The sequence below is a fragment of the Leuciscus leuciscus genome (genome assembly GCF_965113295.1).
Source record: "Leuciscus leuciscus genome assembly, chromosome: 7".
Classification (NCBI taxonomy): domain Eukaryota; kingdom Metazoa; phylum Chordata; class Actinopteri; order Cypriniformes; family Leuciscidae; genus Leuciscus; species Leuciscus leuciscus.
In genome coordinates, this window is record NC_138731.1 from 39,129,564 (window position 1) to 39,153,671 (window position 24,108).

At 35.0% G+C, this 24,108-nt stretch overlaps 2 protein-coding genes and 1 long non-coding RNA gene across 9 annotated transcripts in view; all 3 read left to right on the plus strand.

Annotated features, from left to right (window-relative positions):
• nckap1 (NCK-associated protein 1) overlaps window positions 1-7,277 on the plus strand; it is a 54,010-nt gene extending 46,733 nt beyond the window's left edge. For all 7 annotated transcript variants that reach the window (XM_082176668.1, XM_082176671.1, XM_082176670.1 and 4 more), the window contains 6 exons: window positions 590-670; window positions 742-835; window positions 4,148-4,264; window positions 4,415-4,524; window positions 4,681-4,770; window positions 6,342-7,277. In XM_082176668.1, the coding sequence (XP_082032794.1) occupies window positions 590-670; window positions 742-835; window positions 4,148-4,264; window positions 4,415-4,524; window positions 4,681-4,770; window positions 6,342-6,458 (609 nt within the window). In that variant the 3' untranslated portion in view covers window positions 6,459-7,277. The remainder of the gene's footprint in view (window positions 1-589; window positions 671-741; window positions 836-4,147; window positions 4,265-4,414; window positions 4,525-4,680; window positions 4,771-6,341) is intronic.
• A 1,624-nt stretch (window positions 7,278-8,901) lies between these two features.
• frzb (frizzled related protein) lies at window positions 8,902-13,361 on the plus strand. Its single transcript, XM_082175639.1, has 7 exons — window positions 8,902-9,710; window positions 10,276-10,314; window positions 10,472-10,528; window positions 10,704-10,769; window positions 10,941-11,145; window positions 11,221-11,284; window positions 12,366-13,361. Exons 1-7 carry the CDS (start codon window positions 9,254-9,256, stop codon window positions 12,438-12,440), a joined length of 963 nt encoding a protein of 320 aa, XP_082031765.1. The 5' UTR covers window positions 8,902-9,253; the 3' UTR covers window positions 12,441-13,361.
• A 6,625-nt stretch (window positions 13,362-19,986) lies between these two features.
• Window positions 19,987-22,404, plus strand: LOC309502690. The gene is made up of 3 exons (XR_014207372.1): window positions 19,987-20,145; window positions 20,413-20,487; window positions 21,264-22,404. It is a non-coding gene; the product is annotated as an uncharacterized lncRNA (long non-coding RNA).
• The last annotated feature ends 1,704 nt before the right edge of the window (window positions 22,405-24,108 follow it).

A 24,108-nucleotide genomic window follows, 5' to 3' on the forward strand; every position in this document is an offset into this window, starting at 1 on the left:
CAGACCATTTTATTAGTTTTAAATATATATATATATATATATTTCTAAAGCCCATAATATAATTATTAAAAAATGTAAAACTCAAATTAAATTAAAATGAAAAATATAAAAATGAAAGCTAATTTATAATATTAATAAATACTATAATAGTGTATAAAATTGCTAAAATTACAATGATTCAAATGTCACCTGAAGATGCATCAGGTTTGGTTGTAACGTGTCACATGACAAGTTTGAATATGAAGTTTGAATCAATGAGATGTTAAATGATAATTGACAATTTTTTTGCCCATTTACAATCATATGTTCATAATATATCATATGGTTTTAGAAGACTTGTTGGAATATAGTAATATAGACTATAATTTAATGTTTTTGTGTGCTTTTTGGAGCTTGGCGGCATAAATCACTATCAACTTTTACTGTAAGGAAACAAGCAGCTCAGATATTCTTCTGACTTTCGTGTTTGAAGGAAGAAAGAAAATAATATGGCATTGGAACAAGGTTGAGGTTGACAGTTAGATATTCCTTTGTTTGGAAATGTTGTTGCACAAATGAGCTCTAATCACAGATGTGTCCTTTTCTCCAGGTGCTGTCCTGCCACATTCCCTTCCTGGTGAGCTCCGTGGAAGACTTCAAAGACCACATTCCTCGTGAAACTGACATGAAGGTAGGTGACTTTGAGGCTTGCTGTTGGCAGTAACAATGGGCCGCTGGACCTGAAATTCTCCTTTTTCTCAGGTTGCCATGAACGTGTATGAGCTGTCTTCTGCCGCAGGCCTGCCCTGTGAGATCGACCCTGCTCTTGTAGTGGCTCTGTCTTCCCAAAAGTCTGGTAAGTTGTTTAAGACCATTTGAAATGGTAATGCACATCAGGCCATTTTGATCCCAGATGCAACTGTTTTTGGTAATCTTTTTTTTGCATCGAAATAAAAACACTAGCTTTCAAAAGTTTGGGGTCAGTAAGAATTTGTATGTGAAAGAATATTCTCAGTGAATGATAATTGAAATTTCAACCCTTTTACTCACACAATCATAATGTTCATGTATATCATATGGCTTTAAAAGGCTGGGAATTAGTGTTAATTTTGTCAGCTAATTCCAATTTATTCTTAGTCATGTGTCACTTTTTTGAGTTTTTATCATATTTACTCAACCTTGTCCTGTTTTTGTTTAGTCTAGTTTTAGTTGACTAAATGTCTGAGCATTTTAGTCTAGTTTTAGTCACTATAATCTTAGTCACCTTTTCGTCAAGCTGCATAATGTTTAAATGAATAATCCCAATCATTTTGCTCAACATTATAATAAATAGAAATGTATTATTGCACTCTCACCTATAAGCACAAATCAAGAGAATGTCAACCCATATGCATCGTTTATTTTACCTCAGCTAGTTTCCTGATTTATTGTATAGGCTATTTTTCATAGGCTATAAGGCCTACTGGTAAAATAATAAACTTCTCTCAAAAATTAAAACAGTGAAATTCCTAGAAGTCCAATAATTCCAAATTATGTTAATGTTTTTCTATTAAAACAACAGCAAAAAAGACTTTGTATTGTCAGACAGAGGTTTCATTTAAGCAGGAAATATTAATTGGAGCTCGCTAAAAGCAGCTAACTGGTCTGTGTTTGCAGATCTATCCATGCTTCTTTAGCAGTGTAGAAAGAGAGCGTGTGCGTGGTTGCCAGATTGCAAATATTAATAAAAACGTGTTCTTTTAATAAAAAAGCTCTCATTGGGGGATTTAAATTCTTGAAATCTGGCAATCGTAAGCATGAAAGCTCTTAGCGGCTTGTTAAAAAGTCTGTAATATTTTGTCATCTCTTTTATTTGACAAAAACAAAGTGATTTTGATCAAGTTTTTATTTTTTAACTACATTTTAGTCAAGTCTTTTTTCGACAACGATATTGCATGTTGATATTGTCACAGTTTTGTTAATGACGTTGGTGTCTTCTCGTCTTAGTCATAGAAAAAAAGGTCTTCAACTAAAAAAAATACAAATAATTCATAATTATTATTATTCACTACTTATATAGCGCAGAAATCATTTATTTCAGACCATTCAAAATGGCAATGCACATCAGGCCATTTTGATCCCAGATGCAACTGTTAAATCCCTTTACCAAGGGAAGTTCTTTGGTTTTGGCCTCCTAAGAAAGTGCAGATATGCATCAGGTGTTTTTGCTCTAGATTTGTTAGAACACTTTTGGATTGCTCCTTTCATCAGCATTTGCCACAAAATACGTAGTTACCAAAGTGTGACGTCGGTGTGCACACACTTGAAAGAAAAGTTGAACAGGAATTCTTTTTCCAAAGTGCACTTTGGTGCTCACATCTAAAGACCATTTTATGCCAAATGATTTACCAGAAATCCCTGTATTAAGACCTTGGATGCAAGCTAGCTGGCTGTAAAAAAAAAAAAAAAAAAAATTGTTTGGTTTGTGCTGAAACGTTAAGTGGTATCACATGCTTTATATCAATCTGGTCAAGTACTTCAGCGTTAGGATGCTCGCTTGCACTGTGATTACGGTGTAACCTCACACTATAATACACACTCAAAAACATGCATTACATCCACACCCATGTTCACGTTGGTCACAGTATCAGTTCACCATGTCTTATTATTTCTGTGGTGAATGATTTCACAAGAAAGTTTAAAACCTCACATGGCCAGGCCTATCTTAACCACAACCTCAAGAGTTAAAAATAATAAAAAATATATGTGCATAGCAGATCTGCCCTTTAGTGTCTCATGAGAGCTGTTTTCAGTGTTGAGGAGTAGCTAACTAAAAGTGACATGTGACAGTACTCAGCTCTTTTCGAAACACTTTACCAGTAACGCTACTTTTTTGTGTAAATATGTACTTGCGTTTTTTGGTTTACTAATGCAGCTTTACAGCCAAGCAAACTGAGGCGATAATTTTACATTTAAAAAAAAAATTAATCGGTTCATTCAATGGACTGGTTCAAAAAGATGAATTGATTCGTTGTTTAATGGGAAATATTTAGGTAAATGCTGCTGTTTGTCACTATTGTTTTTGACTCAGTTCTATGAATTTTATTTAGCAAGGATGCATTAAATTGAACAAAAGTGACACTTAAGTCATTTATAATTTTACAAAAAGATTTGTATCTAAATTTAATTCTTTTGAACTTTCTATTCATCAAATCTGGAAAAAGACACTGTTTTACGGTTTACACAAAATATCAAGCAGCACAAGCCATCATCGATGATTATAATATAAGAAATCAGCATATTAGAATGATTTCTGAAGCATCATGTGACACTGAAGACTGGAGTTATGATGCTGAAAATTCAGCTTTGCATCACAGGAATAGATAACAGTTTTCTATTTTAATATATTAAAAAATGTAGTTTTAAATTGCAATAATAATTCACAATATTTGTTCAAATTTTTGATCAAATAACACTAAAATGTAAAATGTATTTAATTTTTTTTAAATATTATAAAATCTTACCACGCCCAAACTTTTGAATAGGAGCAAATGTAAAAATAAATTGCACTAATGTTATCATTAAACTCATATATTAAACTTATATATTATGTTATACTTACAATTATCTTGTCATATTATTGTCAAGTAGCTTCCGTCACACTGCTGTTTTCAGATGCATTTGTCCAACATTGCTTATCAAACCTTCATCAGGCATTAGAGCCAGTTCGAGGAATCCGCTTCCTGAGAAGAACCTTGTGCACTTTAAACACCTCATACCGCACAGCAGTTCTCTCCATTTGAGCAAAGCTCTCCAGTGAACAGCTTTCATTTTCTCAGAGCAGCCCAGAGCCTCCAGGGCCTCTTGGCCAGCTCCGATGTTGTTGTTCTATTCCCCTGATGGTTAAATCCAAACGTCTTCTGTTTACTATCTAAATAGCGAGTCAACTAAAACTAGACTTAATTGAATCACACCCAAATGCTGTTGCGCTAATAACATAAATAAGAGTTCACTTTTTGGACATTAGTGCTGTTTGTCTTGGCTCTTCACAGAGATTTTCAGACACTGTCCAAAGAGAGAAATGTAATCGCTGCAATTTCCCTGCTGTCTCCCAATGGCAACACATCAGTACTTCTCCCGAGTTACCTTAAGGAAAATTCATGAACTCAATTCTTCTTGTTTGTAACAGAAAATATTAGCCCAGAGGAAGAGTACAAGATCGCCTGCCTGTTGATGGTCTTCGTGGCTGTTTCCATGCCGACCCTGGCCAGCAACGTGATGTCACAGTACAGTCCCGCAATAGAAGGTACCAATTTTTGCATTTCAGACTCGCGCTGAACCGCTGCGAATGAAATCAGATTATATCTGTGCTGTTTGAACTGCGGTCCGCTGGAACGACGCGTTTTAATGTGCATGACATTTATCGTGTGTGTTAACTCTCTATAAATCTTTTAAGGTCACTGCAACAACATTCACTGTCTGGCTAAAGCGATAAACCAGATTGCCGCTGCTCTGTTCACTATCCACAAGGGCAGCATAGAGGATCGCCTAAAAGAGTTCCTTGCCGTAAGTAACAGTATTAGCTGTAATTGTCCTAAATCCTGGCTTAAAGGTGTTTCTGTTCAATGCTTTTACTCTGCAACATGCAATATCAACAATAAATACTCCATTTATGCAACTCTCACTGTGGGATCTTAATAAAATCCTGTAATTCTTTCCCAGCTCGCCTCCTCCAGCCTGCTGAAGATTGGACAGGAGACGGATAAAACCACTACACGAAACAGGGAGTCTGTTTACCTGCTTCTGGACATGGTGAGTGAATCCTAAAGAGAGAGCGCTTCATGATGGTGTGCAACAGTGGAGTTGCAGAAGAGAAAATCATTTTCTCCATAGACAGAAACATACATTTTTAATGATCATGTATTAATCTTTCAAGTCAGACTTTCTGAGGTTTTCAGTGATATATGATATATACTTCTTGTGCAGGGTAATTAAAAAATAATAATTAATTGCCAAATTCAGTGTGAAGAATTACACTGGCCATAATCCTAAAGAGAATTCCACTCTCCGATGTGACTCGCTGATTAACTACCATAGTACAATGCAGAAATGCATAGATGTTGAAGAAGCATCTAGTCTCAGCTTTTTCCCGAAACTGTAGTAACACGGTTTGGGAATGTTCGTTGGAACTATGGTTTTGAGAAATGGCAAATCGTTGAACTGTTTGTAACGACAGAACTTGCGACCATAGTTGGCTAATGATGCTTTCTGGAAACGCACCCATTTATGTTACCAACTAAACAGAAATCACAGCCTGACAAATGATGGGATTAAGTCGGTTTTCCCTACACTTCAAACTACATTCATTTGGGGGGAAAAATAATCTATTTCAAATAAATGCTGTTGTTTCTATTCATCAAAGAATCCTGGAAAAATATATCACAGTTTCCAGGAAGATATTAAGTTGCTGAACTGTTTTCAGTATTAATAAAATAATAAATGTTTCTTGAGCAGCAAATCAGCATATTAGAATGATTTCTGGAGGATCATGTGACACTGAAGACTGGAGTAATGATACTGAAAATTCAGCTTTGCATTACTTGCATTACAAATTACTTTTTAAAATGTATTAAAATAGAAAAATACGATTTTAATAATATTTAACAATATTATTATCTTTAATCAAATAAATGCAGCCTTGGTGAGCATAGGAAGTTTAAAAAAAAAATGTTTTATGTATGTATATAAACATTTCAAATGGAAGAAATTGCAGTAAATTTAAATAGTTTTTATGCTTATCAGTGACTGAAGTCTATAGTTTTATATCGTAACGTCGCAGTGCTTTATGGGATAAGTAGTTCATTCCCTCTGAAATGATATGAAGAACAGTCTTGTCTTTCTTGTTTTCATATACTTTGTTGGTTTGAACCAAATGCTGTAATATTATGATTGATCTCACAGCGGATTGGTTTGGTTCAAGGCTTAGAACTAAAGATTGTTTTGAAATCCCGATGGAAAAAATTAATGGGGGAAAATACTTCAGAGAACCAAGCCAACTGAAAAAGTGGGCAGCAACTTTGTTGCGCTCCATATTTCCATCTTTAGTCCATAAGCATCTGATGACTGGGAAAATGTGCTAAGGGCTGTTTCTGTTGTTTGTATGTGAGAGTCACGCAGCTCTTTTGATCTGTAAGGCTTGTGTGGGATTTGTCCGTGGGATTCTTCACTCTTTGAAGCGTAATCTGCAGGATGCACTGAATTAGGCTGTAATGGAAAGCTAGGAGGTTTTTTTTTTTTATCAGACTGAGCCCACATGTGTCAGTTTCAGCAGAACATCCCAATCACCCTGAGATCTGTTCTGAAAGTGCTTTGTTTTTGTCTAGATCGTTCAAGAATCACCATTCCTCACCATGGACCTCTTGGAATCCTGCTTCCCGTACGTCCTGCTCCGGAACGCCTACCATGCCGTATACAAGCAGTCTGTGTCTTCTTCCGCATAAGAGTTCCTGTGCGAAGAGCACTCGAGGGGCGGATACTTCAACCCTCATTCCATATTCCTCCGTAGGATTCTCCAATGTTATAGTCTTACCGGTTCAAGACTTTTAATGGGATCAAATCTTTTATAACACTGAATTAAGGAAAAAAAGGAAAAAATTATTTGATTATTGTCCACTTACAGTAATCAAATTTGATCCCAGGGACTAGTGACACTAATTACCTTTTTTCTTTTTTTTTTCTTTTTTGGTTTGTGTTTTAATTTGCAATGGTTAAACATGGAAACAAACACATTAAATAGTGAATTGTGTGTGGTGGGATGTGGGGGGAGGGCAGGGGTGAATTGTTAAAAACTCATACATCATGCTAAATGCTTGTTACGATGACAGATGCCTCTATGAAACAGTGATTCTTTTTTTGATGTTGTTCTAGATCTAATCTGTGTGGGTTACTGCGTGCTTTCTCTCTCTCTCTCCCTCCCTGTGAATTTGCATTGATTTTCATTACACTTTGTGTTCCTTTGACATACTTGCCAAATTAATAGATATAACATCTCATTTGGATTGAAAAGGCAGAATTGTGCATAACTACATGGTATAAAAGCAACCTAGTGTTGTTTGTACAAAGCATAGTATAATTTTTTAACTAACTTTCATTGACACTCCATTGTACCTGTCTGTGAGCTATAATAAACATTCTTACATATTTATTGAATGTTTATCAGTTGTTTCCCCTTCCTCTCCCTTAACTGGTTTTATATGTTTTGGATTTTTTGGAAATGACAATGTATCTTCCATAACATGAATAAACATCAGGTCATATGCCGTTTGACTGGTCCACTTTAATGCTGTTTAGTGATATACATTTTAGATCATAATTACAGCCAGCAGGTTTCTGATGAAATATCAGGAAAATTGTTCTTTTGAGTCGATACTTTTTATAATAATTAGGTCAAACCAATTCACATATTTTTCGAAGTTATTTAACAGATTCTTCTTGATGTGAGAACAGAGTGGGATCCCTGAAACCGGTAGCATCTGTGATTTTTGACATATTATGCAGGAAAATGAAAAATGGCTTCTAAAACCAGCATTTTACTATTCTGTTTTTGTCCAAGCTGTAAGAAGAACATTCTTTGATCACAGGCTGCTCATCTAAATCTTCTCACATAAACTGAGCCAAAGGGCACAGGGTTTGTGCAGATGTTTTAAAAGGCAGTATATTTACTTTTAAGGACTTGTTTCCACCTTTTGTTTAGGCATTTTAGCTTCACATTTAAATTGTATGTGACCCTTTTTGGCGTAGAGATAAAACCAAATTATTATGTTGCTGCTGAGGGAGAAAAAATCATATTTCCTCGGGTGTGATGACGGTACATTTTTAATTAAGCGCTGTGCATGCATAACGATTTGCTAAAGCTTTTCTAGATTGTCTCCCTCTCATAACATATTGATATATTTGGTGCACACCGACACTATGTCAGGGGTTATATCTTCTGCTGGATAGATATCACTTCGTTAATTTGCTGAGCTCTTTACAATCCTAAAACCTAGAAGAGAATTAGCAAGGTACTTTCGCGCGATACTTTTTTTTTTTTCATAGCAGTTTTTCGATTTTAGTAAATTAACATTTCTTGAAGATTCTTTCTCATTTTGTTGTGCAACATCAGTCATATACAGAGATGCTGCTAAAAAAGACTATAAACGGCTGTCTGATCATGGTAGATCCTTATGGTAGTTGTAGTTTTTCTGTATAACTTGCTAGCAACTAGAATTTTTCAAAAATCATCATGTCTGAGGTATGAATGTGTACTTTATGTTATAAAACGCGAAATGAATGTTAAACAATCACAACACATTAGCAACACACTCATTGTACTCAGAAATCAAACACTGCTTTGATAAAAACATTCCTTGGCAAATTAGCCTTCAGGTAGGCTATAGCCAACGAGTTGATTAAACGGATGTATAAGATCTTAATGAAAATTTGTGCCCTTACTATTTTTATCATGATGCAATTTTATTAGCAATAATGCGCTTTAGAAATGTCTCCATATTTTATTGTCAAACATTCCTATGGCTTACATATGCGAAAACATCAGTTAATCAAGCCTAACGTTATCATCACGTACTTTTGTAAATGGACTACAGGAACATGTAAAGTGTGAGTTCTAATTGCTTTTACCTTATTGTAGTTCCCTAATAAACACAGCCCGATGTTTATTAGAAGTCTGTCTTTAAATTAACACCACCTTATGTCCACAACTCTATTTGTGTACTATTTTACTTGTTCAAATAGCGCTTTTATCTTGGCTAAAGTCATTTACAGCAGCAGTAAGTCAACAGTCGTATGTTTAATGGCGCAACAGGAGACTGAAGTGATGGAGAAGGAGGTGCTTCTTCTTGTCCCCAGCCCACCTCCTCTCCTCTTATTCCTCCTCCTCCAGTCGCTTTCTGTCAGCAGGAGCTGGAGGAGAGATCAGTTCACCAGGGCGCGCTCCTGAAGCGAGGAACCCAACGACTCGCGCGTCACCATTTCCACGAGAGAATTTTTGTATTTATTTTTTTCACCTCCATTTCAGCGAGAGTTTAAAACGATGAGATTCCCTTATTCGTGTTTTTGATGCAATACTTCAGTATGGTGAAGTTAGTTTGAGAAACTTTGTTTTGGGGAGCTTTTACGCGCAAGAGTCTCCAGCTCTCCAGAAGATCTCCGCATGTCCTTGATGAATCATAACTAGCTTCTTCTCTCAATTGTGTGTTTTTTATTATTATTTTTTATCATACACACATACAAAAATATGTTTTCCTACGAGATGTTCATCTGCGTCCTGGCCATCGCCTGTCTTCTGGAGATCCCCCGAGGCACCTCGGCCGCGTCCTGCGAGCCCATCCGCATCCCCATGTGCAAGTCCATGCCGTGGAACATGACCAAGATGCCCAACCACCTTCACCACAGCACGCAGGCCAACGCCGTGCTCGCCATCGAGCAGTTTGAAGGGCTCCTGGGCACCCAGTGCAGCCCGGACCTGCTGTTCTTCCTATGCGCCATGTACGCGCCCATATGCACCATCGATTTCCAGCACGACCCCATCAAGCCCTGCAAGTCCGTGTGCGAGCGGGCCAAGTGCGGCTGCGAGCCGGTCATGAAGAAGTACAACCATACGTGGCCGGAGAGTCTGGCCTGCGAGGAGCTGCCCGTGTACGACCGAGGAGTCTGCATCTCACCTGAGGCCATAGTCAAGGCAGAGGGGCCAGGTCATTTATGATTTATGCTATTTATTTATTCTATGCATTATTATTTTTATATATGGAAAATTCAGGTAAATTGGGATTCTTTTGACAGTCATCTCAGTGACAAAATGTACACAAATTTATCCTTTATAAATGTACTTATATAATGTAGATACAGATTGTATTGTATGCATAGAATGTAACGTGTAAATATTATGATTGTTATTATTATTAATATGTAAGATGAGCTCAGGTAAATTGGAGCACATTTGTTTGTAGTTTCAATGTCAAAAAGTGGACCAGTTTATATTATATTTATACACTTTATTATATTATATTATATTATATTATATTATATTATATTATATTATATTATATATATTGAAAGGTGAATTCAGCACTTTTGACAGTCATCTCAGTCTCCAGAGTGGCTCAATTTACATGGATTCACGCTATATTCAAATAATTGATTGATTATTAATTGTATGTATAGTTTATAATATTTACTGTATTATTGTTTCTAATATCTGTAATCATTATCATCAGTGAAATTACGTGAAAATAATCCCTGAACATTTCTTCCCTAAAGATAATCCTTACTATCAAGACCCTTCAAAATGTAATCCTGGTAAGAATTATTTTGATATTTTGTTTGGAAAATGTGTTTAATATTGCAGATTTAAAGAGGTTTATTTTAGAATAAATATCTAGAAACTTGACAGTTTAGATCAAGAAAAGAATGAAATGCAAGTTGAACACTAAACTCAGTTCTGGTTCTTGTACAGAGGGAAACCCAGACTTCCCGATGGATTCACACAATGCCAACTGTAAAGGAGCTAATGGTATACTAATTAAGCGTCATTACTGTTTACAGTATTTATATGCATTTTTTTGTTTTTGTTTTAGTGCATAATTCAGAATGAATATTAGATAGCAGATAAGTGTTGTATAGTCTATTTTGCTCTTTAGATATAAAATGAATAAATAAATATAATACCTTTACTTTTACTTTTACAGATCGGTGCAAATGCAAGTCTGTGAGACTTGTTCAAAAGACATATTCAAAGAACAATTACAATTATGGTAAGGCCTGGATGGTATTTTTGCAATTGTTCCTTGTGTAAAGTTCTCGAAAGTCTCAAACTGCTTTGTATTTCTTACACATTCTCTTTCTTTCCTTAACAGCAAGTTAAAACTGAAAGTGCTTTTCATAATGCTAAAAACTGGACACGCTTTCACTGTTTCTCTTTGCAGTCATCCGGGCAAGAGTGAAAGAAATAAAGACTAGAAATCATGACCTGAGCGCCATCGTGGAGGTCAAAGACGTTCTGAAGTCTTCTCTGGTCAACATCCCTCGAGACATCGTCACTCTTTATTATAACTCTGGGTGTCTGTGTCCTCCACTTGCAGCCAACGAGGAATACATCATCATGGGTTATGAAAACGAGGAAAGGTCCAGGTAAAGCTTGATTGATGATTGATCGGATATTGTGGATTATATTCCTGCTGTCATAATCAATCATTTCTCCAACAGACTGCTGCTCATTGATGGATCCATTGCACAGAAGTGGAAAGACAAAATGGGACGGAAAGTGAAGGTACATGATATGAACACATGGAAATAACATACGCCGCCCAAAACACAGAGCGGCCCAAAAACTATTTAGATACTTAAGTTTGAAATATCTAAATGTCATTGTATGACATGCAAAATATCAAATCAAGTAGGGTCTGCAATCAAATGATGCTTGATGATACTTTTATAAACCAGTTTTGCGCAATACATTTTAATCAACCGGCCTGAAGGTGATTTTAAGTGGATGAGTGAAGTCAGTTCTCCTCAAGTTCACTCAAGTATCCTAAGAAAGTAACCGCAGGTATAGAGATTTCACAACCAGAAAATATGAATTTTATTCATATATTTATTTATATTGAAAATAAATAAATCAAAGATTGCAGAAGAAAAACATTTCCTTTCTAGATTTTGTGGCCATATATAAATAAACTTTGACTTCTTTTTGAAAATTATAAAAGTTTTTTTTTTTTCAATAATAAAAAACAAACTTCTTTATGTGAATCTAATATAACAAAATGTATATATTTTAAGTGTCCAAATATATACATATATACATACATACATACATATTTCTTGACTATATATATATATATATATATATATATATATATATATATATATATATATATATATACACACATACATAAAAATGCATACCTACATACACAAAAAAGTATTACATATATGCAGTTTTTGTGGACATAATATCAAGCATATATTTACTTCTGCAAACTTCGACTTCTTTTTGAAAATTATAAAAACAATCATCTTAAAATGTTATTATAAAAACAAACTTCTTTATGTGAATCTAAATATCTAATCTAAATCTAATCTAATATATATATATATACAGTACATAGACAATTATATGTAAATATATATATTATTTTATTAAATTTTTTGGCCATAATGTCTATAGGAAGGACATATGTTTTTATTCTGCAAACTTTGGCATGGGATAAAGTATTGTTAATTTCTGGGTTCTATGCCTCTGACCAGCTGACATAAAATATAACACTGTAGAGCCTTTGAATGAGCGTATGGAAAGAGGCCCCTGATGCAGAGGGCAATGGGAAGTGACTAATGTTTTATGTGTTTGCCAGCGCTGGGACCAGCTTTTGCGTGAGCAGAGCCGAGCAAACTCAGGCAGGAGCAACACGAGACGGAGCCGCCACTAACTGTCCTTGGAAAAACCACACGGAAAAGCCCGAGGAGGAGAAGAGGGTCATGAATCTGAAAAATTGCACTATTGTACTTTTTTTTTTTTTTTTTTTTGGCTGAGACTGTTTTTTTTTTAGTTGTTGCTTTAAGTTTTATTGTTGTTCTATTCTCATAAACAAAATGTTGCCTTTGCACAAACAAAATGTTGGTTTGACATTGCTTTGTATACTTGTTGGGAAAGGGTTGGCGAGTGTCGGGCCCATCAAAGTGGGAAAGGGATGAACGGGAGGGAGGAATATTATTCTAGCGCCGTGGAGATGCCAGTGTGCTTTGACATGATGCAGCGCTACGTTGAGCTCTCTGCGTACAAAGGCAACAAACACACTCTCATCACGAACAGCAGCTCCGCTGAATTTCCCCCTCAGGAGGTTTAAACGTTCTTCGGAAGAACAATGAACAGTGTGGTCATGGAGAGAGAGAGAGAAAGAAAGAGAGAGAGAATCCTTTTGGCAGAAGCACAAAGACATCAAGATGATCCAAGACTAGGAGTGTAACATTATCGTGGACGACGAAAACAAGCTGTTGGGCTTTCTGAATGATGTTCATTTAAAAAAAAAAAAAAAGATAAAGCATTTTACGTGATAATTCCTGTAGTTCTGTTCTCTCTTAGATATGCTTGATCTTAAATGTCATTCTTGGGAAGACGTTGCATTTAAAGTGTCATGCAATGGAAACTGCTACAAACTGTACATAATGCTTCAGAGTCCATTATTCAGTCTATAACTCTGTTGTTAAACACATCTGGCTGATGACATGTCCATGGTATATTTGTATGCATTGTTAATGTCATTAGATCTGTAAACAGACATTCTGTCTTCCAAGACAAACGAGAACAATTCTTCACTGTGTTTCGGTTCAAGTAAAGATGTTTAATCTTATTCGAGTGTGACATGTATTTATTTTTATTTACACGTAAGTGTCGTATTTATTTCAGCATCCTTATTAAGAGGTTGCGGACTGCTCTGAAATCCAAACTGACCATTTTTACTTATTTAAGGTTAAAATGTGTAAATGTCATTTGGGAATTACAAAAAGACAATGACTGTTTTCAAGCGGGTTTCCTGACCTGAAAACTCCCCTCGTCTTCCTTTGGCCATTGGTCCCTGGATAGAGAGCAGACCTGGAGCCAGTCCAAACTAGATTTGTGAAGCATTCCTGCTGTCAGGGAAAGAGAGAGAGTCTCTGTTTATGCTTCTCGATGCTTCGGGTCAGTATAGGGCCCGTAATCTACAGTAATAGAGTCCTACTCACTCCTGAGAGCTGCTGCTGACCCCCCGTCCACCAGCACAGGTACAGACTGCGACAGAGAGCATGTTTAGTGCCCACAAAAACATACTGTAAGAGAGTTTTAAAGGAACATGAAATGTATTTGACACTGTTTACTTTTTGTAATGCATGTTCCAGCTCTTATTGTGCATGATTCATCAGTGCCTGTTATTCTATATAAAACGTATCCTTGTAGTCTTTACCATTTTCAAGTTTAAAGTTGGCATCAAGGTATTATTTATTATTATAAACTAAAACTATTATATACAAAAAAAAATTTGACTTGAAACTAAATGTTAACTGAATTAAAATATAACCAACAAAAGAGAAACTTTTTATTATTTTTATTTTATTTCAGCTAGCTGCCAAAGCAAAATTTCTCATTTTCCTTTAGTTTAACTTGAAGTACTAAAAACTAGTGCTGTCAAATCGATTAATCGCATCTAACATAAAAGTTTGTAATTTATATATATATATATATATATATATATATATATATACACACACACACATATATATATATACATATATATATATATATATATATATATATATATATATATATATATATATATATATATATACATACATACATACATATATGATGATGATTAATCGTGATACTTTAAATAAACTAACTGATAAATAAAAATTATTTCGATATATTTAAAAAAACTGTAAAAATGACACAAACACCACAAAATCAGTAAAACTAACTAGAATTCAAGTGAAAATATAAAAATAAATAATATTTTAACATATTAACAAAAACAACAGTATCAATCATGACAATGAAAAGATATAAATCAATGAAATAAAATTGGTCGGCATTAAATTAAATTCCACCCCCTAAATGCATGTTATTGATTTTACAGTGAACAAATCGTCCATGCAAATGTTTCAGTTTCTATTTATTCGTTTATTTATTTATTGATCTCGTAATGTTTAATCAAAATATAAAATAGTTCTCTCTTGTGACTTATGCAGGACTTCTCCAATCATTTAGTCTCTGCAAGCTCATGTTCATCTTCCCCCATATTTCAACATCCAATCAATAACTGACACATAAAACCAAGTCCCGCCCTACTTTTTTTCAATAATCTGTGACACTCGGTACACATAACAATATGGAAAAAAAGATCTGTCGCTACTTCCATTTCATCATGACTTTTATGACTTTCTCTGCCTCTGCCTGTTATAATTATATTTTGTTCATATAAAATAATCTATAAAAAAAAAAATTATAAATAAATAATATTAATTAATTATGAATTATATGGCTTGTTAATGGCTTTTGTGGTTGAGGGCGTGTCACACCTGTCCATGTTAGATTTGATTGGATGCATCGTTGATGTCAACAACATCAATCCTATGCATGATTATATATATGTTAGATGTATTATTCACAAATAGAACGTTTTTTCTTTTCCCTGCTGTCCTTGACTTTCTCAGAACAGACCTGCGACCCATGGTTTGAGAGCCACTGCTATAGGCAATCTATCCAGTGAGTGCTGACCCATGTTATGTCATCCTGTCGGATGCTGCTGGCCAAAGAAAAATTACTCTGCAACAAATTTATGTACGTGAAGAGTCGTCGTAATCACAGGCAGGGGGTTTATGGGAGAATTAACATGAAATGGATTATTTATTGTGACATAAATTGACCAGCCTGTCTTGGTTTGTGGATCTTATGGTAAGAGCCACTGTAACCGAGGCTAATGAAATGCTCCCACAATCAGTCTGTCCTGCTGCCCTCATATTTTAACTTGTTGAAATTATGCGACATGTGGGAGCCATCAAACAACATAGCGGCAATGTAAATCTCCTGTTTCCGTTTCTCTAGAGCTGCTGGGAGGAGGGGGGAGGAGGGGGACGTCTCTGCTCATTCAGCATCTGGCCCTGCGTCAAACCGATGGCCAGTTTCCCCAAAACATATCACTGACTTCACAAAACAGGCCTGTAATGACTACCAGAGGAGCACTTCTTCAGTGAGGCCTGACTACAGTTTCTCCATTTAAAATCAGCTTACGCACCATTACTGAGCAGTTTGACATCCATTATTCATGAGAAGGGAAAGAATTGCTGATATATTCATTTTATGACGATGAGCAAAAGTGATCCCTCTAAGTTGATGATCTGATGTTGCTTCCATATAGACCAAAAGAAAATCTACACAGCAAGGAGACGATTTTTTTTTTTTTTTTTTTTTAAATAATTTTATATATTTTTATCTAGTTATGAATGGATAGGATTTAAATTCACTATAAACCCTGATGCTCAAAATAATTATTTGGTTTGAGAAGGGTAAACTTAAATTACACAAATTAGTTTAGTCAAATTAACTTTCATGAGTACTTAGAACTTTCTTCTTCTTTTGAGTTCACAAAACTGACACATTTTAGGTGATCTGAATTGTTTTGTTGTTTTGAGTTTTATGAACTTTATGAACTTTATGAACTTTATGAATGAAAATTCACAGCATGCTTTGCCATAACACATTAAAGGGAGAGTAAATGCTAAAACTAAGTGTTATATAATGGTTTTTTTTGTGCAAGATTAATGTTAAGTTGGGAGATTTAGTAGTGTTTAATGTTTTGCTATGCTAATTTAGAAGAGTTTCTGTTATGTGGTGTTTTGGGGGGGGGGGGGGGGGGGGACCATCATGTGACAAGTGGAGCATGTATATATACATTCTATACTGAAGTACTCATTCAGCAATTGCTATGCTATGCATTGTCACCAATTAGCAAATTAGCATTTACTGAATTAGCAAGTTAAATCTAGCCAAGTTTCCACTACTCAAAATATTTAAATTGAGATTATGATCATTTTAGGTTAAATGTATGAATTTGCTTACTCTATACTCAAGTTAAGAGCAATTAAAAGTACAAAATAAAATTCTACCAGTTCTGACTTTTTTTAACTTAAAAAATTTGATGTAACTGATGACCTCAATTTATTTTGTTGAGTTTTGTCAACTTATTCGGGTTTACAGTGTTCCATATTGCATTTTTATTTATTCTGAGCTGTGAGAAGAAGTCTTATGTGGAGACACAACACTTGTGGCCCAAAACATAATCTACAAAACATACTCTACTCTATGCTTCTGGTTTTAACATATTGTTACTCGAGGGGGCGATAGAGCTACCTTCAAATGTTTACCATGTCTACCATTAAATATATAAAGAAACAAAAGTAAACTTGCAGTGCATTATGAATGGTGGTCTGCCTCAATAGACAAAATTAAACCTGAAAGAAAGCATTTGCTTTCACATACTAAAACATAACTGTATGTTTTGGGTCTTATTCCAACACAACATATTATTATAACATATTATACAAATATAAATAAAATGCATTAACATTATATAAATCATTATAAGTAAAAATTATAAGAATATATAGATATTGTGTGTGTGTAATATACATATAGTAGCAATAACTTAAAAAATAAGATCTCAGATATACACTCACCTAAAGGATTATTGGGAACACCTGTTCAAATTCTCATTAATGCAATTATCTAATCAACCAATCACATGGCAGTTGCTTCAATGCATTTAGGGGTGTGGTCCTGGTCAAGACAATCTCCTGAACTCCAAACTGAATGTCAGAATGGGAAAGAAAGGTGATTTAAGCAATTTTGAGCGTGGCATGGTTGATGGTGCCAGACGGGCCGGTCTGAGTATTTCACACTCTGCTCAGTTACTGGGATTTTCACGCACAACCATTTCTAGGGTTTACAAAGAATGGTGTGAAAAGGGAAAAACATCCAGTATGCGGCAGTCCTGTGGGCGAAAATGCCTTGTTGATGCTAGAGGTCAGAGGAGAATGGGCCGACTGATTCAAGCTGATAGAAGAGCAACTTTGACTGAAATAACCACTCGTTACAACCGAGGTATGCAGCAAAGCATTTGTGAAGCCACAACACGCACAACCTTGAGGCGGATGGGCTACAACAGCAGAAGACCCCACCGGGTACCACTCATCTCCACTACAAATAGGAAAAAGAGGCTACAATTTGCACGAGCTCACCAAAATTGGACAGTTGAAGACTGGAAAAATGTTGCCTGGTCTGATGAGTCTCGATTTCTGTTGAGACATTCAGATGGTAGAGTCAGAATTTGGCGTAAACAGAATGAGAACATGGATCCATCATACCTTGTTACCACTGTGCTGGTGGTGGTGTAATGGTGTGGAGGATGTTTTCTTGGCACACTTTAGGCCCCTTAGTGCCAATTGGGCATCGTTTAAATGCCACGGCCTACCTGAGCATTGTTTCTGACCATGTCCATCCCTTTATGACCACCATGTACCCATCCTCTGATGGCTACTTCCAGCAGGATAATGCACCATGTCACAAAGCTCGAATCATTTCAAATTGGTTTCTTGAACATGACAATGAGTTCACTGTACTAAAATGGCCCCCACAGTCACCAGATCTCAACCCAATAGAGCATCTTTGGGATGTGGTGGAACGGGAGCTTCGTGCCCTGGATGTGCATCCCACAAATCTCCATCAACTGCAAGGTGCTATCCTATCAATATGGGCCAACATTTCTAAAGAATGCTTTCAGCACCTTGTTGAATCAATGCCACGTAGAATTAAGGCAGTTCTGAAGGCGAAAGAGGGTCAAACACAGTATTAGTATGGTGTTCCTAATAATCCTTTAGGTGAGTGTATACTATATATTATGTTGTACAAATATAAATAAAATACACAAATATTAAATACATAAACATTTTCATATAATTAGTTGTTAAATAATACACATCTACTCAATAATACCAGAGACAATTTGATAATACACAAGTAGCCTATATATATTTGAGATCTTGTTACAAAAGTTATTGCTATGAAACTCTCCAAAAGTCTTTAGTTGGCACAGCACACACTGCTTGGGTCTGGTACTTAGAAGAGTACCAATAAAAATATGATTTGCTCAGCAAAAAAAAAAAAAAAAAATTAGGGAACATTGCTGAGCAGAACAACTCTTAAAATTGATCTAGGCCTATTTGATGTGGGCAGTCTGTCCAGAACCGCTGACAATGAGAACTGTCCCTGGACCCTTCGACGGGACCTCCCTGCACTTCTGAATGGTGAGAAAGTATCAAAGACTTACTGACCTCCATATATCACACCATAAAGAACTGCTGACAAGAGAAACTGGCCTTTTGGGTCTCTTTTTCCCTTTTTAGACATTTCCTGTCACACCGTAGGGTCTGCGTTCATGAATATGAACTGTGATCAGAAACACGTGTGTGAAAAATCTGGGAAATGTTTCAAATTTGAGTTGTGCAGTGCAGTCCAAGTCGCAATTACATGCTGATAATATTTCAAGGTCACGGTCATTCACATATAATGATAATTTTGTCCATTTAATGTGGAAATGAGTTACTGCCATACTAACTTAATATGTGTTATTCTACATTAAACCAAATGAACTGATTAACAAACATACCTTTTCATTCATTTTGTCATTCTTTAAATCTGAAGTGTGTAATTTTTGGGATGTTAAATATTTTAATTGAAGCCAACGTCTGCATCATTCATATCTCATATGAGTGAACGTCATTATGATGGTACTAATCAAAAGTATTATTCATGCACTTATGTGTAAAAAATTTTTAATGAGGAAAAAAAGTACTGAGTGCACCTTTAAACTGCTCCTTGATATTTTCTTCTGGTTTCTGTTTCTTCAGTGTTAACAGGGTAAAAGATATTCCAATGCTAATTAAGTTTTGCACGCAAAGGGAATGAAATGGGCACAGCAAAGCCAAGAGTCACTTAGCAATAACCTTTCTCAAACAAGGCAACAGTTATGCTTATACATAATTTGGGCTTTTACAGCAGAGGAAACCCTTATTTTATATTTAACACATTTTGGGACTCAGTATCCCCTCTACATAATATATCTTTCAGACATTGATGGCACAAAGTAGTTTTGAAAATATTAACATTTCTACTTTGAGATGATCCCTAGATTCTAATGTCTTCAGGCCTCTCAGTACTTCATATAGATTTAACAAAAAGAAGAAAAAAAGACAAATGACTTTGGTGCCCTGACAGAAGGAAGAGGTTAATTTTATAAATGTAAAAAAGATTTCACACGTTCCTACTTCTGCCAGATATTTCTGAAAACATTTTAAAAATCAGGCAAAAGACAAAGTCAGCTGTCACTGAAGGTCCTCTTTGCTATTATTTCACCTGCTGTGAGAGAGTTTAACAACAGGACACAGACTTTGTTAAGTTTTGTTAAGTTTTTAATAGTAATTTGCTTTTATTTTCTGTTATGAACATACAACTTCATCACACAATTAGTACGTTTTGGATTTTTTTTGATACTGAGAAATTTTACCTCATTTGAAAGATAGGATGTAGCTAGGATGCTAAAGGTGAGAGCTTTTTTCTTAACTCCTATCTATCTATCTATCTATCTATCTATCTATCTATCTATCTATCTATCTATCTATCTATCTATCTATCTATCTATCTATCTATCTATCTATCTATCTATCTATCTATCTATCTATCTATCTATCTATCTATCTATCTATCTATCTATCTATCTATCTATCTATCTATCTGAACTCAAAGCTAGTGGCTATTAGCTTTTTTTTTTTTAAACGATATGTCTCATTCAGACTTCTTTTTTTCAATAGGAAATACATCAACACCACACTCTGGTTTGCTTGGCTCAGTTATTCCCTGCTAGTCGAGGCTTGAACTTCACAGAGGTAAAAAAGCATATAATATTCATAATTATTAAATAATTGCAAATATTTCGTTATATTATCGTAGATTTATCAGATGGCCACCTGCAGATGAATGGTGACTATATCATGGGAAAGAAAACTGGGCTCGTCAAGCCATTTCATGGGATATATTTAAATATGTCAAATGTTATATACAGAGCTGAGAGGATACACTCTATTTGGTATAGCTTAAAGCATGATCAAATTAGCCGGACTCTTTAATAAACAAACACACAAAGATATGGGTATGTATGTGCAGAAATTTGCCAGGACTTCCCAATCTTTGGAAATCTGTGGAACTTTCTTTGGAGTTCTTGTTCCATGTGGCCGTATAGATAACTGACTCAAAGCACTTTCATATGTGCCTGGAGCTCAGCTGTGTGATCGGCCTCGTTTCTGATCACCCTTCTTTCGGGAACATGAATAGGCCTATTGCACAATGCAGCACTGCACTATTTTGTTGAAATCAAGCCTGTTGTTTCCAATTAAGCATCAAAAGAAATCTGTGACACAGAATCAGTAACACTTACTGTATGTTATCATTTATATTATGCACCCACACAGGTCTGTGTATATATGCGTGAGTCTCCTTCACAGGTGCGAAGCGGTGGATGATGAAGGGTTGTCTGAAGGCTAGAGATCCAGCTCAAATGCATTGCAGATGTCTGATTTAGTCTGCCTCACTGTTGATGTTGCAGAACGTTAAAACATCTGTACGGCTCACATTTACGGCTTCTTTTCTTTGCCCTCTGCCACAGAAAAACAACTCTGCCCTTTAATGAGGCCAAAGACAAGTGGAGGCTTCCTGAGCCCCGTGTGGGCACTTACAGGAGAATGTCAAAACGTGAACAGAGCCGATCTGGTGTGCGGACAGACTGCTAGTTAGTCTTAAACGGTTAGTTCACAAACAGATGAACATTTTTGGTATCATTTACTCACCTTTGTGTTGTTCCAAACCTCTAGGACTTTATTGCTTCCGTGAAAACCAAAGGAGAAATTTTTCATACAAATGCAATGAATGGAGAATTTCGAGCTTTACAGTGGACACCAATGCACCAAAACTACTACTCAAAATGTATTATTTTGTGGTATAGAAGAAAAAAGTCATCAGGTTTGGAACAGCATGAAGTTAAGTAAATCAAAGTAAATAAAATACATAATTATGCAATTTTATAAAAAATAAAATATGTATATAATTTCTTATTATATAATTTTTTATTCATTTGATTAATATTCATATATATACACTACCGTTCAAAAGTTTGGGGTCAGAAAGATTTTTTTATGTTTTTAAAAGAAGTTTCTTCTGCTCACCAAGGCTGCATTTATTTGATAAAAAACAATAAATAGACAGTAATATTGTGAAATATTATGACAATTTAAAATGACTGTTTTCTATTTTAATATATTTTAAACTGTTATTTATTCCTGTAATCAAAGCTGAATTTTCAGCATCATTACTCCAGTCTTCAGTGTCACATGATCCTCCAGAAATCATTTTAATATGATGATTTGATGCTCAAGAAACATTCATTATTATTATCAATGTTGAAAACAGTTGTGTAAAAAATGTTTTCAAAATTCTTTGATGAATAGAAAGTTCAAAAGAACAGCATTTATTTAAAATAGAATATTTTCTAACATTATAAATGTCTTTACTGTATCTTTTGATCAGTTTAACTCATCCTTGATGAATAAAAGTATTGATTTATTTTATTTATTTCCCCCAAAAATAAAATGTAAATTCTTACTGACCCCAAACTTTTGAACGGTAGTGTTTAATGTTACAAAAGCTTTAGATTTCAGATAAATGCTTTTCTTTTGAACTTTCTATTCATCATAGCATCATGAAATAAAAATGTAAATAACTGTTTTCAACATTGATAATAATCATAAATGTTTCTTTTAGGATGATTTCTGAAGGATCATGTGATCAAGGATCAGAGTAATGATGCTGAAAATTCAGCTTTGATCACAGGAATAAATTACACTTTACTGTATATTCACATAGAAAACAGCTGTTTTATAATTGGAATAATATCTCACAATATTACTGTTTTTGTTTGTATTTTTAATCCAATAAATGCAGCCTTGGTGAGCAGAAGATACTTCTTTTAAAAACATAAAAAATCTTACTGACCCCAAACTTTTGAACGGTAGTGTATATATATAAATAAAAAATAAGAAAAGAAATAAGAAATTATACATAAACATATGTATAAAGCCTTGTGAGCCTTAAAGCCTTGTGAAGTCATGTGACAGCTTTGTGTGTTAAACAGACTGAAATTTAAATCATTATTCACTGATAACCATCCTCTAGTAAAGGGGTCTAACTCCCATGTCGAAAGGACTTTGTCATGGTTCCTCCAGCAGTGATTCTCGTCACACTAGATTCCCTCTGAGCACCACATTCTCCAAAACTTCCACAATTCCATTCTTCAGAGCTATTATGCTTTGTCTTGCGAACTTTGTGTACTAATTGATTCATTGCTTGAAAAGATGCTTTTTTCCTCTCAAGGGAAAAGTCAATGCTAATTGCTCGAATACAACCTGCCGTGAGGTTTTGAGGACTGCATACGCTTACAGACGAATCCGTTATGATAAGATCTCTGCAATGATAAGCAGCCGCATGCTGTTTTTGGATGTTCTGTAAAGCCAATCAGACGCAGTGTAGAGCTGTTCACAAAGCCCCAATTATCACGTTTACATTGTCTGGACAAATAGTTGCTTTACATGTTGGGCATTTTATTTACCTTATCATTAGCACCAAAGACTTCTTCACATCAAACAGAAGACACACACACACACACACACACACACACACACACACACACACACACACACACACACACACACACACACACACACACACACACACACACACACACACACACACACACACACACACACACACACACACACACACACAATTATTGGGTATATACTTGTTATATATTAGGTGTATACCCGGTTTCACAGACACGATTTAAGCCTAGTCCCAGGCTAAAATGCATGTTTGAACTGTCTTATATTCTATTGTTTTGTCACAAGATGCAATCTAGTAATGTTTTTTTTTCTAATGCACGTTTAAAAAAAGCTATACTTAAATGTTCAAATTTAACTAAAGCCTACCCCTGGCTTAATCTAAGCCCTTCTGTGAAACCAGGCCTTAGAGTTCTTGTTTATTTCCCAAAGCGGAACATTCAGCTTTTAAAATGTTTTATTAATTTGGGCAAAAATTTAGCTTGTGGATCAGTGACCAATAAGAATGTCAAATATATTTTAAAAAAATGTAGTTTAAAACACATGCACCCATATATACTCTACTTTAAAGTAGTTTAACAGTCAAGTAATATATTAAATATTAATGATCAAATATTCTCCTTGCACTTTGAATAAATATTACTTCACATCTTAACTACAAAGCATACATTTTCATAAACATCTTGAATTATGAATATATGAAAACCTGAACTAAAACTTTTTTAAATAATAATACATTTTAAAATATTGAAAATCGTTTTAGGAATTTTTTTTGCAAAAACAAAAGTTTTTGACTATATATATATATATTTGTTTAAATCTGTGAAAAAATCTGTTTCA